Source organism: Equus przewalskii, chromosome 7 (genome assembly GCF_037783145.1).
Source record: "Equus przewalskii isolate Varuska chromosome 7, EquPr2, whole genome shotgun sequence".
NCBI lineage: Eukaryota > Metazoa > Chordata > Mammalia > Perissodactyla > Equidae > Equus > Equus przewalskii.
Window position 1 is genome coordinate 70,988,440 of NC_091837.1, and position 15,081 is coordinate 71,003,520.

Consider the following 15,081-nt stretch of genomic DNA (forward strand, 5'->3'; position numbering starts at 1 on the left):
AAGAAGTGAAGCATTATTATAAGTTAGAGATGGTGATGTCCTCAACCTAGAGAGGGAGTCAGGAAAAGAGCTGTTGCAGAAAGGAACTAATACTGCATTTCACTTGGGACACATGGCCTTGTGATATATACAGTTCAACCTTAATTATCTGCTGTCTTCTGTTGAAACCCTGAGGTGAAGGCAAGTACTACGCTTTACTTCCCTTGGATCACAGAGGGGTTTCCTTTATGAGAATTCTCAGGGTAGGCACAGGCCAGGGTGGAAGCTGTAATATTTAACATTGTAGAGAGTAGGAATTGAAGTGGCAGAGTGATTAATAGAAACCAGAAACTGTTAAATGTGGGTACCAGAGGTTTGGGTGCAGGGATAAGTCTTTACTTTTTATTTAATAGCTGTATCAGTTATCTAATGCTGCATAACAGATTGCAAATTTAGTGGCTTATTTGTATTCCCTCTCTCACAGCTTCTATGGGGCAGGGAGTTCAGGCCTGGCTTAGGTGGGTTCTCTGCTTCAAGGTCTCACTAGGCTGCAATCCTGTTATTTGTTAGGGCTGAGGTCTCATCAGAGGCTCATCTGGGGAAGTATCTGCTTCAGAGTTCACTCAGGTTGTTGGCAGCATCCTTACAGTTGTAGAACTGAAGCAGCCCACAGCTCCTAGAGGCCTCCTGCAGTTCCTGGTCATATGGGTTTCTGTTTCATGGTAGCTTTGCCTATTTACTGCCAGCAAGGGAGAAGGAAACTCATGAGCAAGTCTGCTAGCAAGATGGAATCTTATAATGCAACATAATCACATTGCATCCCTGTGCCAGGTTTTACTGGTTAGAAGCAAGTTACAAGTCCCACCCACACTCAAGGGGAGGGAATTACAGAAGCACGAGAACACCAGGAGGCAGGGGCCATGAGTGCCACTTTAAGTCTATCTGCCTCAATTCCTTTTCTCTAATATTTTATATTTTATAGCTGTTTTATATCTTTTTAAAGTAAATAGTTTGCAAAGCTAAGCCTGGCAAAATAAATAAATAAAATAAAGCCTAAGGGAACCTTTAGTTTATTAAATTTTTATTGGCTTAAAAAAGGAAATTCCCGGCCTCAGAGAGGAGGGTGAGATGGTAATCCCAGAACTTATCAATTACTCGCTAGCGCTTCGGAAGCCCCCAGTCTCAAACTCGAATGCAGCATCCTCAATACATCCTGGTTTCTCTCAGTAACCCCATATGGACCTATGGACCATGGAAACTCTTTCAGCTTGTACTACCTCCTGGGGTAGTAATATTCTGTGAGTTTCATAAAGAAGTACTTTCTATTTATCTAAACATACTTTCAAGCTTCCATGGTCCTAATATGCGAGCATCTGATTTATAGGCATAGGCTTGCCATGTCTATTTCTTTTATAATTTTAAAAAGTGAGTGTAAGCCTTCCTTTTTTCCCTCAAAAATGATTATAAAAAATATAGTTTAAAGGGGCTGGCCCCGTGGCCGAGTGGTTAAGTTCGCGCGCTCCGCTGCAGGCGGCCCAGTGTTTCGTCGGTTCGAATCCTGGGCGCGGACATGGCACTGCTCGTCAGACCACGCTGAGGCGGCGTCCCACATGCCACAACTGGAGGAACCCACAACGAAGAATGCACAACTGTGTACCGGGGGGCTTTGGGGAGAGAAAGGAAAAGATAAAATCTTTAAAAAAAAAAAAAAAAAAAAAAAAAAAAATATAGTTTAAAAAATGATTACAAAAAGTATACATGCTCATTGTAAAAGTTCAAACAAAGCAGAAAAGTATAAATAAGAAGAGCCTAAATCCCCCCCATAGGTAAATTTTCTGTACATGTAGATATGGTAATGGAGGGTGTGTGTGTGTGTATAATTCTGCATAAATGGAATCACCCAATACTTGGTGTACCCTGCTTTCTTCCAGCTGAACACTATATAGGAACAGTATATTGCAGACATTTTCCTATGGCAGTAAATATACCTGCATCATCACTTAGAGGATGCTTAGTGTTTCGCTCCTCTGGGGATGACCTGTTCCCTGGTAACTTTCTTATTCTCAAGTGAGACAGAACTCATGCATTTTTCTTTCCTCATTTGATACCTTTGATAATTGTGGTTGCCATTCCTTCTCCCTCTGGAATCAAGTTTCAAGAAAAATGAAATGTTTGTCTTCCTTGAAACTGTGATAAGTGTGGGAAGCAGTTTTTTCCTTACTTAACTTGTCGCGCTTGCTTTGGGTTCACAGATTGTTTGGTGTTCAGTTTTGGCTGTTTTGCAGTAGATAGGGAGAGGGACCAGAGAGTCTGACTCGGCAGTTTTGAGGTCAAAGTGAGATCAGGACTCAACAACCGTTGTAGTTCTTTTGTCTGCAGAGGCCTCAGGTCACACTCAGGGGTGCCTGGGCAGCCCAGACAGCAGGAATAGGGAAATGAAAGGGTTCTAGAAGTCAAGAAACAGCAAAACCGAGGACTAAAAAGAGAAAAACAAAAAGGAGTATATTGAAGAAACTTCTAGAGTGCCTTCTGGGGATTCCCAAGGCCCAAGATCAGCCTCTGCCCAGTCTTTTGTTGTGTGCCGTGAGGGCCTGGGTTTGGTGTAGTAACTCTGGGAAGACTTGCCTGGAGAACACTTTGCCTTGATGTCAGAGAACAAATTACTTTACAATAAACTATTCCTGTTCTTTTATGGTATCAGTAAACTGTTCCTCTTCTTTTATGGTATCAAATGTTTGAAATAGGTGAGCCATGAGCTAGGACTGGGAGCCTCTGTTATACTAAAAATGTGTTAATTGTGATTGTTACTTTTAAAATGACTTACGGTGCATCTCAGAAAAATGCTGATGTGGCATCCTGCCACATACCAGCAGTAAATTCAGTTTACTATTGGCTACATCAAGTTACAACCTAAGCCAATATACATTGAAAAGGCTGTTGTGTTAGTTCAGACTGAAAGGAAGGCATGGGCCCAGGTACCTTTATGGAACACCGTAGGGGATCTCCCCTCTGATCTACATTCTGGGATCTATTGCCCACCTCCTCTCCTCTCCCTGTCCCTTTCCTACCTCCCTTTTTCTCCTGCCTCTTTAACCTCACCCAGACAAGCAGGCTCTGACTTGGTTAGTTAATCTCTGTCCAGTGTAGAGTCCTTAAAAGGCAATTTTGGGTTCAGGCACTGGTCCAGTCAATTGGAGCCAGGGGAACATTTGTTTTGCTGAAAGTACATATTTGCTATTCTCAGAGTGAGCAGTAGGGGGCAGTGTAACTGCCAGATGCTTTGACACTTGAGGCCTAGCTAGTTATTTAAGTGAATTATTTTGGTACACTTCCCTATTCCTTTTTTTTTCTTTTTCTTTTTTTTGTTTAGTAAGAGGATGTGTAGGAAAATTCTCAAAACTGTAACACTATGTAATTTGAAGATGTTTTATGAAAAAAGTTATATCTTATTAAAACCATCTAGTGAAATAAAGCCTGTCTTTCTCGCTTCTGGAATCATGTAGAAAAACGTAAAGAAATAAGTTTATGGTGATAAGTAGAGCTTGTGAATTCATTTTACTGCTTTCTATGTAAGTTGTTATGCATGTTTCAAGTAGCTTTGTATGGGTTTATTTCTGAAAAATTCCCAGATTTATTTCTTTGCCTCCATCAAAAGGGAGAATTACCAAGATCTTCATCACGCATCTTCATGGAGACCATTTCTTTGGCCTTCCTGGCCTTCTCTGCACAATCAGCCTGCAGAGTGGCTCCACCGTCACCAAACAGCCTATCGAAATCTACGGCCCTGCAGGGCTGCGGGACTTCATCTGGCGAACCATGGAACTCTCTCACACAGAGTTGGTCTTCCCTTACGTGGTCCATGAGCTGGTACCTACGGCAGATCAGTGTCCTACAGAAGAACTGAAAGACTTTGTACATGTGAATAGAGCAGACAGCCCTCCCAAAGACGGACAAGGAAGAACTATCCTATTAGACTCAGAAGAAAACTCATACCTTCTGGTTGATGATGAACAGTTTGTCGTGAAAGCATTTCGCCTCTTTCACCGAATACCCTCCTTTGGGTTTTCAGTCATGGAGAAGAAACGCCCAGGTAAACTCAATGCCCAGAAACTGAAAGACCTCGGTAAGTGTTTTTTTGCCCCCTTCTCATCAATCGAGCTGTTGTTAACTGAGGCTGTGGGAAGTCTCATAGTAGCCTTCCTTTGCTGTCTCCCAGGCCTAAAACTGACATTTTCTCCACTTACTTCATTTGCTCAAAGTTTGCTTATTAAGAGAAATTCTTAGGGCCAAAAGATGCTATTCAGAGCAAAAACCAAGTATATATTTGAATCCTCTCTTCAGTTCTCTGGATGCACATTCTTAGTCAATTATCTTCAGCTTAAACGATCTTGGTTGGCAGGGTGGTGTTATTGTCTTAGGTCTAGGCTTTTCTTTTTTCATGTCTTCCTTTTCAAATATGTTTCCAGTGACATCTTTGGCCTGAGAATTTTTGCCATAGCTCTTAACCTTGCACCTGCACCCAATTACTGTCAGGATTTTCCTTCTCTATTGACTTTGCCTCTTCAGTCAACCGTGATTAAGTTAAGGCAGTGATCAGAACATTGCTCCTTAACCAGTTTTACATACCTGGGTTCATCACCCTTGGAAGCGAGTACACAAAGATGGGCTTGGCCCATCTGAGGCTTCATTCCTCCTCTGGTGAGCCATCGTGTGTGAGGGGGTCTTCAGCTCCTCTCTCGAAGCAGCATCTGTGTCCCTTATCCCTCCAGCATCACCACTGTCCTTGGCATGACCATCGCAAAGCCTGTAAAAAGCATGGCATTGTTTTTGTGTATTTGTTTGTTTCTTTTTTTTTTTTTTTAAAGATTTTTTTTTTTATTTTTTCCTTTTTCTCCCCAAAGCCCCCCGGTACATAGTTGTGTATTCTTCGTTGTGGGTTCTTCTAGTTGTGGCATGTGGGACGCTGCCTCAGCGTGGTCCGATGAGCAGTGCCATGTCCGCGCCCAGGATTCAAACTAACGAAACACTGGGCCGCCTGCAGCGGAGCGCGCAAACTTAACCACTCGGCCACGGGGCCAGCCCCTTGTTTGTTTCTTTATGCAATCTCTTCTTTCTTCCCCAACTAAAACAAAGTGGCAAATAATAAGGAAAAGTGACTTAGGCTAAAGATATTTTTATTATTTAAAAACCTTTGGAAATACTGTTGTATTTGGAAACTTGAAACATGATCTATGTTGGAGTTCCTGATCACGTTCTATATGTTTGTAGGTATTGTCCAGAGTGATGATCAGGTGTTCTTCTAGACTAATATGAGATTTAAGCCCAGTCTGGTAAGGGTGGAACTGCCCCATCTACAAAGAAAGTTGATTATGTATGATTGCCTCAGATTCTCCTTGATCTTGTGATCCAAACAATCCCCGCTAACAATTTTTTTTGCTAGTCAGTTTGTAGGTAACTTGTCATTATTTAAATAGACTCTTTAATTTTACCGAAAGATCAGCTTATTAAATAAAGCACTGGCAAAAACTGTTATTCCCATGCACAGCAGACAATCGAGACTGTTATCGTGACTGTAATAAGGTCTTAGTGAGACTTAAGAGCTTAAAACTCACGTGACACATGTGTTTGGGAAATGCTTTAAGTACTAGAGCATTGCTAATGTCAAGAGCCAACACTGAATTTTTTTTTTTTTTTTTTTTTTTAAAATTTTTTTTTTAATTTTTATCTTTTTCGGATGTACATCGTATTTCGAATTCTGTATACATTACATCATGTTCACCACCCGAACACTAATTATGGTCCATCCCCTCACATGTGAGCCCAATCACCCGTTTTGCCCTCCCCCCTCCCCCTTCCCCAAAGGTAACCACCAGTCCAATCTCCAATGCTATGTGTTCTGTTTTTTTTTTTTTGTCGTTTTTATCTTCTACTTATGAGTGAGATCATATGGTATTTGACTTTCTCCCTCTGACTTATTTCACTCAGCATAATACCCTCAAGGTCAATCCATGTTGTCACAAATGGCCAGATTTCCTCGTTTCTTTTTTTTTTTTTTTTTTTTTTTTTTTTTAATTTTTTTTTTTTTTTTATTAATGTTATGATAGATTACAACCTTGTGAGATTTCAGTTGTACATTTTTGTTAGTCATGTTGTGTGTACACCACTTCCCCCTCCGTACCCTCCCCCCACCCCCCCTTTTCCCTGGTAACCACCAATCAGATCTCCTTCTCAATATACTAATTTCCACCTATGAGTGGAGTCATATAGAGTTCGTCTTTCTCTGACTGACTTATTTCGCTTAACATAATACCCTCGAGGTCCATCCACATTGTTGTGAATGGGCCAATTTCGTCTTTTTTTATGGCTGAGTAGTATTCCATTGTGTATATATACCACATCTTCTTTATCCAATCATTAGTTTCTGGGCATGTAGGCTGGTTCCACGTCTTGGCTATTGTAAATAATGCTGCAATGAACATAGGGGTGCAACGGACTCTTGAGATATCTGATATCAGGTTCTTAGGATAGATACCCAGTAATGGGATGGCTGGGTCATAGGGTATTTCTATTTTTAACTTTTTGAGAAATCTCCATACTGTTTTCCATAGTGGCTGTACCAGTTTGCATTCCCACCAACAGTGTATGAGGGTTCCTCTTTCTCCACAACCCCTCCAACATTTGTCGTTCTTGGTTTTGGATGTTTTTGCCAATCTAACGGGGGTAAGGTGATATCTTAGTGTAGTTTTGATTTGCATTTCCCTGATGATTAGCGATGATGAACATCTTTTCATGTGTCTATTGGCCATATTCATATCTTCTTTTGAGAAATGTCTGTTCATGTCCTCTGCCCATTTTTTGATCGGGTTGTTTGTTTTTTTGTTGTTAAGCAGTGTGAGTTCTTTGTATATTATGGAGATTAACCCTTTGTCGGATAAGTGGCTTGTAAATATTTTTTCCCAATTAGTGAGCTGTTTTTTTGTTTCAATCCTGTTTTCCCTTGCCTTGAAGAAGCTCTTTAGTCTGATGAAGTCCCATTTGTTTATTCTTTCTATTGTTTCCCTCAACTGAGGAGTTACAGTGTCTGAAAAGATTCTTTTGAAACTGATGTCAAAGAGTGTACTGCCTATATTCTCTTCCAAAAGACTTATTGTCTCAGGCCTAATCTTTAGGTCTTTGATCCATTTTGAGTTTATTTTGGTGTGTGGAGAAAAAGAATGGTCAATTTTCAATCTTTTGCATGTGGCTGTCCAGTTTTCCCAGCACCATTTGTTGAAGAGACTTTCTTTTCTCCATTGTAGGCCCTCTGCTCCTTTGTCGAAGATTAGCTGTCCATAGATGTGTGGTTTTATCTCTGGGCTTTCAATTCTGTTCCATTGATCTGTGGACCTGTTTTTGTACCAGTACCATGCTGTTTTGATCACTGTAGCTTTGTAGTATGTTTTGAAATCGGGGATTGTGATTCCGCCGGCTTTGTTTTTCTTGCTCAGGATTGCTTTAGCAATTCGCGGTCTTTTGTTGCCCCATATGAATTTTAGGATTGTTTGTTCAATTTCTGTGAAGAATGTTCTTGGGATTCTGATTGGGATAGCATTGAATCTGTATATTGCTTTAGGTAGTATGGACATTTTAACTATGTTTATTCTTCCGATCCATGTGCAAGGGATGTCTTTCCATCTCTTTATGTCATCGCCTATTTCTTTCAAGAGAGTCTTGTAGTTTTCATTGTATAGATCCTTCACTTCCTTGGTTAAGTTTATCCCAAGGTATTTTATTCTTTTCGTTGCTATTGTGAATGGGATAGAGTTCTTGAGTTCTTTTTCTGTTAGTTTATTGTTAGTGTATAGAAATGCTACTGATTTATGCACGTTAATTTTATACCCTGCTACTTTGCTGTAGTTGTTGATTATTTCTAATAGTTTTTCTGTGGATTCTTTGGGGTTTTCTATGTATAAGATCATGTCGTCTGCAAACAACGAGAGTTTTACTTCTTCGTTACCTATTTGGATTCCTTTTATTTCTTTTTCCTGCCGAATTGCTCTGGCCAGCACCTCCAGAACTATGTTGAATAGGAGTGGTGAAAGTGGGCACCCTTGTCTTGTTCCTGTCCTCAGAGGGATGGCTTTCAGCTTTTGTCCATTGAGTATGATGTTGGCTGTGGGTCTATCATATATGGCCTTTATTATGTTGAGGTACTTTCCTTCTATACCCATTTTACTGAGGGTTTTTATCATAAATGGGTGTTGGATCTTGTCGAATGCTTTCTCTGCATCTATTGAGATGATCATGTGGTTTTTGGTTTTCATTTTGTTAATGTAGTGTATCACGTTGATTGACTTGCGGATGTTGAACCATCCCTGTGTCCCTGGTATAAATCCCACTTGATCATGGTGTATAATCTTTTTGATGTATTGCTGTAATCGGTTTGCCAAAATTTTGTTGAGGATTTTTGCATCTATGTTCATCAGTGATATCGGCCTGTAGTTCTCCTTCTTTGTGTTGTCCTTGTCAGGTTTGGGGATCAGAGTGATGTTGGCTTCATAGAATGTGTTAGGGAGTTCTCCATCTTTCTCAATTTGCTGGAACAGTTTGAGGAGAATAGGTATTAAGTCTTCTTTGAATGTTTGGTAGAATTCTCCAGAGAAGCCGTCTGGTCCTGGACTCTTGTTTTTGGGGAGGTTTTTGATTACCGTTTCTATTTCCTTACTTGTGATTGGTCTATTCAGATTCTCCATTTCTTCCTGATTCAGTTTGGGGAGATTGTAGGAGTCTAGGAATTTGTCCATTTCTTCCAGGTTGTTCAATTTGTTGGCATATAGTTTTTCATAGTATTCTCTTATGATCTCTTGTATTTCATTGGTATCTGTTGTGATTTCTCCTCTGTCATTCCTGATTTTATTAATTTGCGATTTCTCTCTTCTTTTCTTGGTGAGTCTGGCTAGGGGTTTGTCAATTTTGTTAATTCTTTCGAAGAACCAACTCTTTGTTTCATTGATCCTTTCTATTGTCTTTTTTGTTTCAATATCGTTTATTTCTGCTCTTATTTTTATTATTTCCCTCCTTCTACTGACTCTGGGCCTTGTTTGTTCTTCTTTTTCTAGTTCTGTTAGGTGTCGTTTGAGGTTGCTTACGTGAGCTTTTTCTTGTTTAGTGAGGTGAGCCTGTATTGCGATGAATTTCCCTCTTAGGACTGCTTTTGCTGCATCCCAAATGATTTGGTATGTCGTGTTCTCATTTTCATTTGTCTCCAGATAATATTTGATTTCTTCTTTAATTTCTTCAATGATCCATTGTTTGTTGAGAAGCGTGTTGTTTAGTCTCCACATTTTTGCACCTTTCTCTGCTTTTTTCTTGTAGTTGATTTCTAGTTTAATAGCGTTATGATCAGAAAAGATGCTTGATATTATTTCAACTCTCTTGTATTTATTGATGTTTGCTTTGGTTCCCAAAATATGGTCAATCCTTGAGAATGTTCCATGTGCACTTGAGAAGAATGTGTAACCTGCTGTTTTTGGATGAAGTGTTCTATATATATCTATTAAGTCCATCTGGTCTAATTTTTCATTTAATTCTATTATTTCCTTGTTGATTTTCTGTCTGGATGTTCTGTCCATTGATGTTAATGGTGTGTTGAGGTCCCCTACTATTATTGTATTGTTGTTGATGTCTTCTTTTAGATCTATTAAGAGTTGCTTTACAAATTTTGGTGCTCCTGTGTTGGGTGCGTATATATTTATAAGTGTTATGTCTTCTTGGTGGAGAGTCCCTTTTATCATTATATACTGTCCCTCTTTGTCTTTCTTTATCTGTTTTGCTTTGAAATCTACCTTGTCTGATATTAGTATAGCGACACCTGCTTTCTTTTGTTCATTATTAGCTTGGAGTATTGTTCTCCATCCCTTCACTCTGAGTCTGTGTTTGTCTTTGGGGCTGAGGTGTGTTTCCTGGAGGCAGCATATTGTTGGATCTTGTTCTTTGATCCATCCTGCCACTCTGTGTCTTTTGATTGGGGAGTTCAATCCGTTTACATTTAGAGTGATTATTGAGACGTGGTGGCCTACCACTACCATTTTGTGTCTTGTTTTCCGGTTTTCTTCAGTTTCCTTTGTTTCTCGTCCCATGGTTTAATCTGTTCTGATGTAGAGCTGCTACTCTCTGTTTTTGTCCTTCTACTTATCTCCTCTGCTCTTGGTTTTGTAGTCCCTTTCCTTTTTTGGATTTTTCAGGAATGAGGGTTTTCCTGAGGATTTCCTGAAGAGGAGGTTTTGTGGCAATGAACTCCCTTAATTTTTGTTTATCTGGGAAAGTTTTTATTTCTCCATCGTATTTGAAGGATATTTTCGCTGGGTAGAGAATTCTCGGCTGTAGGTTTTTGTCCTTCAGATTTTTGAATATATCATTCCACTCTCTTCTAGCCTGTAAAGTTTCTGCTGAGAAATCTGCTGATAGCCTGATGGGGGTTCCTTTGTAGGTTAGTTTCTTTTGCCTGGCTGTCCTTAATATTTTCTCCTTGTCGTTGACTTTTGCTAGCTTCACTACTATATGGCGTGGAGTTGGTCTTCTTGCATTGATAAAGTTTGGAGATCTATTGGCTTCTGTCACCTGAAGATCCATCTCCCTCACCAGATTTGGGAAGTTCTCAGCCATTATTTCTTTGAATAGGTTTTCTGCCCCTTTCTCCTTCTCTTCTCCCTCTGGTATACCTATAATCCTTACGTTGCATCTCCTAATTGTGTCTGATAATTCTCGGAGAGTTTCTTCATTTCTTTTAAGTCTTGCTTCTCTCTCCTCCTCTGCCTGCAACAATTCTATATTGCCATCTTCCAAATTGCTAATTCTTTCCTCCATATTATCGGCCCTACTGTTCAGAGCATCTAGATTTTTCTTAATCTCCTCTATTGTGTTCTTCATTTCCAGTATTTCTGTTTGGTTCTTCTTTATCGTATCAAACTCTTTTGTGACATAGCTCCTGAACTCGTTGAGTTGTCGGTCAGAATTCTCTCTTAACTCCGTGAGTATTTTAATGATGGCTGTTTTGAAGTCATCATCATTTAGGTTATATATCTCATTTTCTTTGGGATTGTTTTCTGTGTATTTGTTACTTTCTTTCTGTTCTGGAGATTTGATGTATTTTTTCATATTGCTTGATGATGTTGATTTGTGCCTCCGCATGGAGATAGAGTTTAGTTGCTCCTTTCACTTGTTTCAGCTGCTGCGGTGGGGGGAGCAGCTGTTTATACTTCACCAACCAGGAACCCTGTCCGTAGTTGCTAACTGGGCCTGGGCCCCTCTTCGTAGCCACAGTGGCCCTTTGGATTCCCTCCTCTGCCGTGGGGGCCGTCACGGGGGGCTTCAGACTGCAGGTGCCTACTGTTGTTGCCCACCTAGATGCGCTCTCTCCTTGGGGTCTGCAACGGTGTTATGGGCTTTTCCAGCGGCCAGGGGTGGGATCACTTTTATTTGTCGCTCGGTTGCTGTCGGCACCCACCAAATCTCACTTGTCCTCTATGGGTCGCAGGAGAGCTATTGGCATCTTCTACAGTCTGTGGTTAGTACACCTAGCTATGCTGCTTTTGCCCTGGGGTCTTCCAGCCTTGTGGCTGGCGGCTGGGTGCCTTCTACTGGTGCTGTGCCGAGGCTTTCCCTAAGGCTTCTGTGAGCCTGTAGGGTTTCCCCCTAGGCTACTAAGCTGGGTCTCTGGAACTCTCTCCAGCCCCAGTCCTCTCCGAGATCTCCGGCAATCCCTAGCCTCACCTGGTGGGCAACGGCAGCTGGGGGTCGCCCCGCCCTCTGGGCTTCTCTCCGGGCCTCTGCCGGGAGCTCTGAATGCTCAGCGTGGCCCCTCTGCTACCGGCAGACAGAGAGTTTTGTCTGCTGCCCGGGCGGAGCTCCGGCGCTTCTCCACCGGATCGCCGGATCCGCCTTTGAAAGTTCCCCCGCCCCGGTCCTCTCCGAGATCTCCGGCAATCCCTAGTCCCACGGGGCGGGCAACGGCAGCTGGGGGTCGCCCCGCCCTCTGGGCTTCTGTCCGGGCTTGTGCCGGGAGCCCTGAGTGCTCAGCGTGGCCCCTCTGCTACCGGCAGACAGAGAGTTTTGTCTGCTGCCTGGGGGAGCTCCGGCACTTCCCCTCCGGGTCGCCGATCCGGCCTTTGAAAATTCCCCCGCCCCGGTCCTCTCCGAGATCTCCGGCAATCCCTAGTCCCACGGGGCGGGCAACGGCAGCTGGGGGTCGCCCCGCCCTCTGGGCTTCTGTCCGGGCCTCTGCCGGGAGCTCTGAATGCTCAGCGTGGCCCCTCTGCTACCGGCAGACATAGAGTTTTGTCTGCTGCCCGGGCGGAGCTCCGGCGCTTCTCCACCGGATCGCCGGACCCGCCTTTGAAAGTTCCCCCGCCCCGGTCCTCTCCGAGATCTCCGGCAATCCCTAGTCCCACGGGGCGGGCAACGGCAGCTGGGGGTCGCCCCGGCCTCTGGGCTTCTGTCCGGGCTTGTGCCGGGAGCCCTGAGTGCTCAGCGTGGCCCCTCTGCTACCGGCAGACAGGGAGTTTTGTCTGCTGCCTGGGGGAGCTCCGGCACTTCCCCTCCGGGTCGCCGATCCGGCCTTTGAAAATTCCCCCGCCCCGGTCCTCTCCGAGATCTCCGGCAATCCCTAGTCCCACGGGGCGGGCAACGGCAGCTGGGGGTCGCCCCGCCCTCTGGGCTTCTGTCCGGGCCTCTGCCGGGAGCTCTGAATGCTCAGCGTGGCCCCTCTGCTACCGGCAGACAGAGAGTTTTGTCTGCTGCCCGGGCGGAGCTCCGGCGCTTCTCCACCGGATCGCCGGACCCGCCTTTGAAAGTTCCCCCGCCCCGGTCCTCTCCGAGATCTCCGGCCCCAACACTGAATTTTTAAAAATGTATAAATATTTCAGTTTTCCACGAGTAGTAAAATATTTATAACAATTATGAAAAGAATTGGATGCCTTTTCCATTTGCTATTTGCTGTGCTGTTGAAACAGACTCTCTTAAAAAGTCATAAATTCCATTCCCATGATGTGATTTTATCTGCCTCCATCATTAGGTGTTCCGCCAGGTCCTGCCTATGGGAAGCTGAAAAATGGAATTTCTGTTGTTCTGGAAAATGGAGTTACAATTTCTCCCCAAGATGTCTTAAAAAAGCCTATTGTTGGAAGAAAAATCTGCATTTTGGGTGACTGTTCTGGAGTTGTGGGTGATGGAGGAGTGAAGCTGTGCTTTGAAGCAGACCTGTTGATCCATGAAGCAACCCTGGATGACGCCCAGATGGACAAAGCAAAGGAGCACGGCCACAGCACACCACAGATGGCAGCGGCGTTTGCAAAGTTGTGCCAAGCAAAGAGGCTGGTTCTGACTCACTTCAGTCAGAGGTACAAACCAGTTGCCTTGGCCAGAGAAGGAGAAACAGATGGGATTGTAGAACTGAAAAAGCAAGCTGAATCGGTGTTAGATCTCCAAGAAGTGACTCTCGCGGAAGATTTTATGGTGATTGGCATTCCGATCAAGAAATGAAGCCAGTTTTCCTGAATGCATACTGACGTGTCTGTGAATACGTTACTGAACCAACAGTCCAGTTTCTTATTGTTGTTGTTGTTGTCGTTTTGGTCTAAAATTATTTGGGTCCTAATAATCGTAAAAAGGATGGAGCTGCGTTGGTGAACTGACTCAGCAGGGAGAGGGAACAAGCTTTTTGATAATAAATCATTTTAAAAAGAAAAAAACCAGCATCCTTTTTAAAGTCTATATTTGACAAAATGATAGACTACTCAGCTATACTTATTGTTTTGTGGCTGCTGCCTCAAATATGAGCCAACACCCCATTCAATCCTGGGCTTAGCTTCTGCCCAGCTTTATTGCTGTTGTTGGCAAAGTACACAGGGCTCAGCCCTCTTGGCTAAAAATGGTATTTTGGCAGTTTGTGTTGAATCTGTTCATGTTATTAACAGAATAAGGAGAAATGTAATGAGACATTGGACATGCAGGATTGAAGCTGGCATGTTAAATCTTGAATTCTTTGCTGGAATACTGAGTACAAGGTTGGGCTAGGTGTTTATCCTTCAATTAATATTTTATTGAACTTTCTGGTTTGCTCTAAGCCTGTGGTTCTTAGCTGGGGTGATACTGCTCCCCTAGATGGAGTTTTGAAATTATGGGGATGTTTTCTTGTCACAGTGACATGGGGGTGAGGGAAGTACTACTGGTATTTAGTCAGCAGGGGCCAAGGATGCTGGATCCTACAAAGTTTGGGTCAGTCTTATATAATGAAGAATTATCTCACCCCAAAATGAAAATTGCAGGCCTACTGAGATACACAGCAAGTTAAAACTTATCCTCCCACTGTGAATATACTTTACCAAAATCAGTGACATACTGAATTGAACTACTACGTAAGCCAAATTCAACAAATCCTAAAGACCTTGCTAAGTGAATATGTTGGAATTGGAATGTCATATCAAATATTATTTTCCCAAAATGAGCCATGAGCTGGAGCTTGTGAATACGGAGGTAAAGAAATGATATCTATTAAACTAAGGTTTAATTTACATGTCACTATTAATAATTCCTTGAGCACAATTTTCATTTTTTTTCTAGACTAGCTTTTCCTTATGAGCTGCCTTCTACCTCCCTTCTTTCTGCCATGTGGTATCTCTGACTCATTTGCCCCACAATATTTTTCAAAATATGTTACATGGAAAGTTAATCTCAAGTACTGATTCATTCAAAAGGGTTCCCTAATCGAACAATTTGGGAAACCCTTTATGCTATGTGTCCCTCTGAAAGTGTTCTAGTGCCCATCAACATAGTAAAAACAGTACTGCTTGAGTGGTCATACACCAGTTTTTGGTGCCAGAGAGATCTGACTTCCAAGTCCCATTCTGTAATTCATGTTGGTACATGTGTTGTTTGGAGAAGATTACTTCCTTTCTGTGAGCTTCAGCTTGCTCATCTCTAAAATGGGAAAAATAGTAAGACCTACCTCATAGGATGGTTGTGAAGATTAAATGAGACTCTGCATAAAAGGAACATAGCACATTGCTTAAAGGTGTTGAGACGTCCTGCAGTACAGAGGCCTGTCAACTCTCTTGAACCCCTTTC

At 42.6% G+C, this 15,081-nt stretch overlaps 1 protein-coding gene across 1 annotated transcript in view; it reads left to right on the forward strand.

The window, feature by feature from the left end:
* The window catches only part of ELAC1 (elaC ribonuclease Z 1), a 24,729-nt gene extending 11,023 nt beyond the window's left edge, over window positions 1-13,706 (forward strand). Inside the window, exons 3-4 of the mRNA XM_070627603.1 lie at window positions 3,635-4,102; window positions 13,031-13,706. Of these exons, the coding sequence (XP_070483704.1) occupies window positions 3,635-4,102; window positions 13,031-13,497 (935 nt within the window). The 3' untranslated portion in view covers window positions 13,498-13,706. The remainder of the gene's footprint in view (window positions 1-3,634; window positions 4,103-13,030) is intronic.
* The last annotated feature ends 1,375 nt before the right edge of the window (window positions 13,707-15,081 follow it).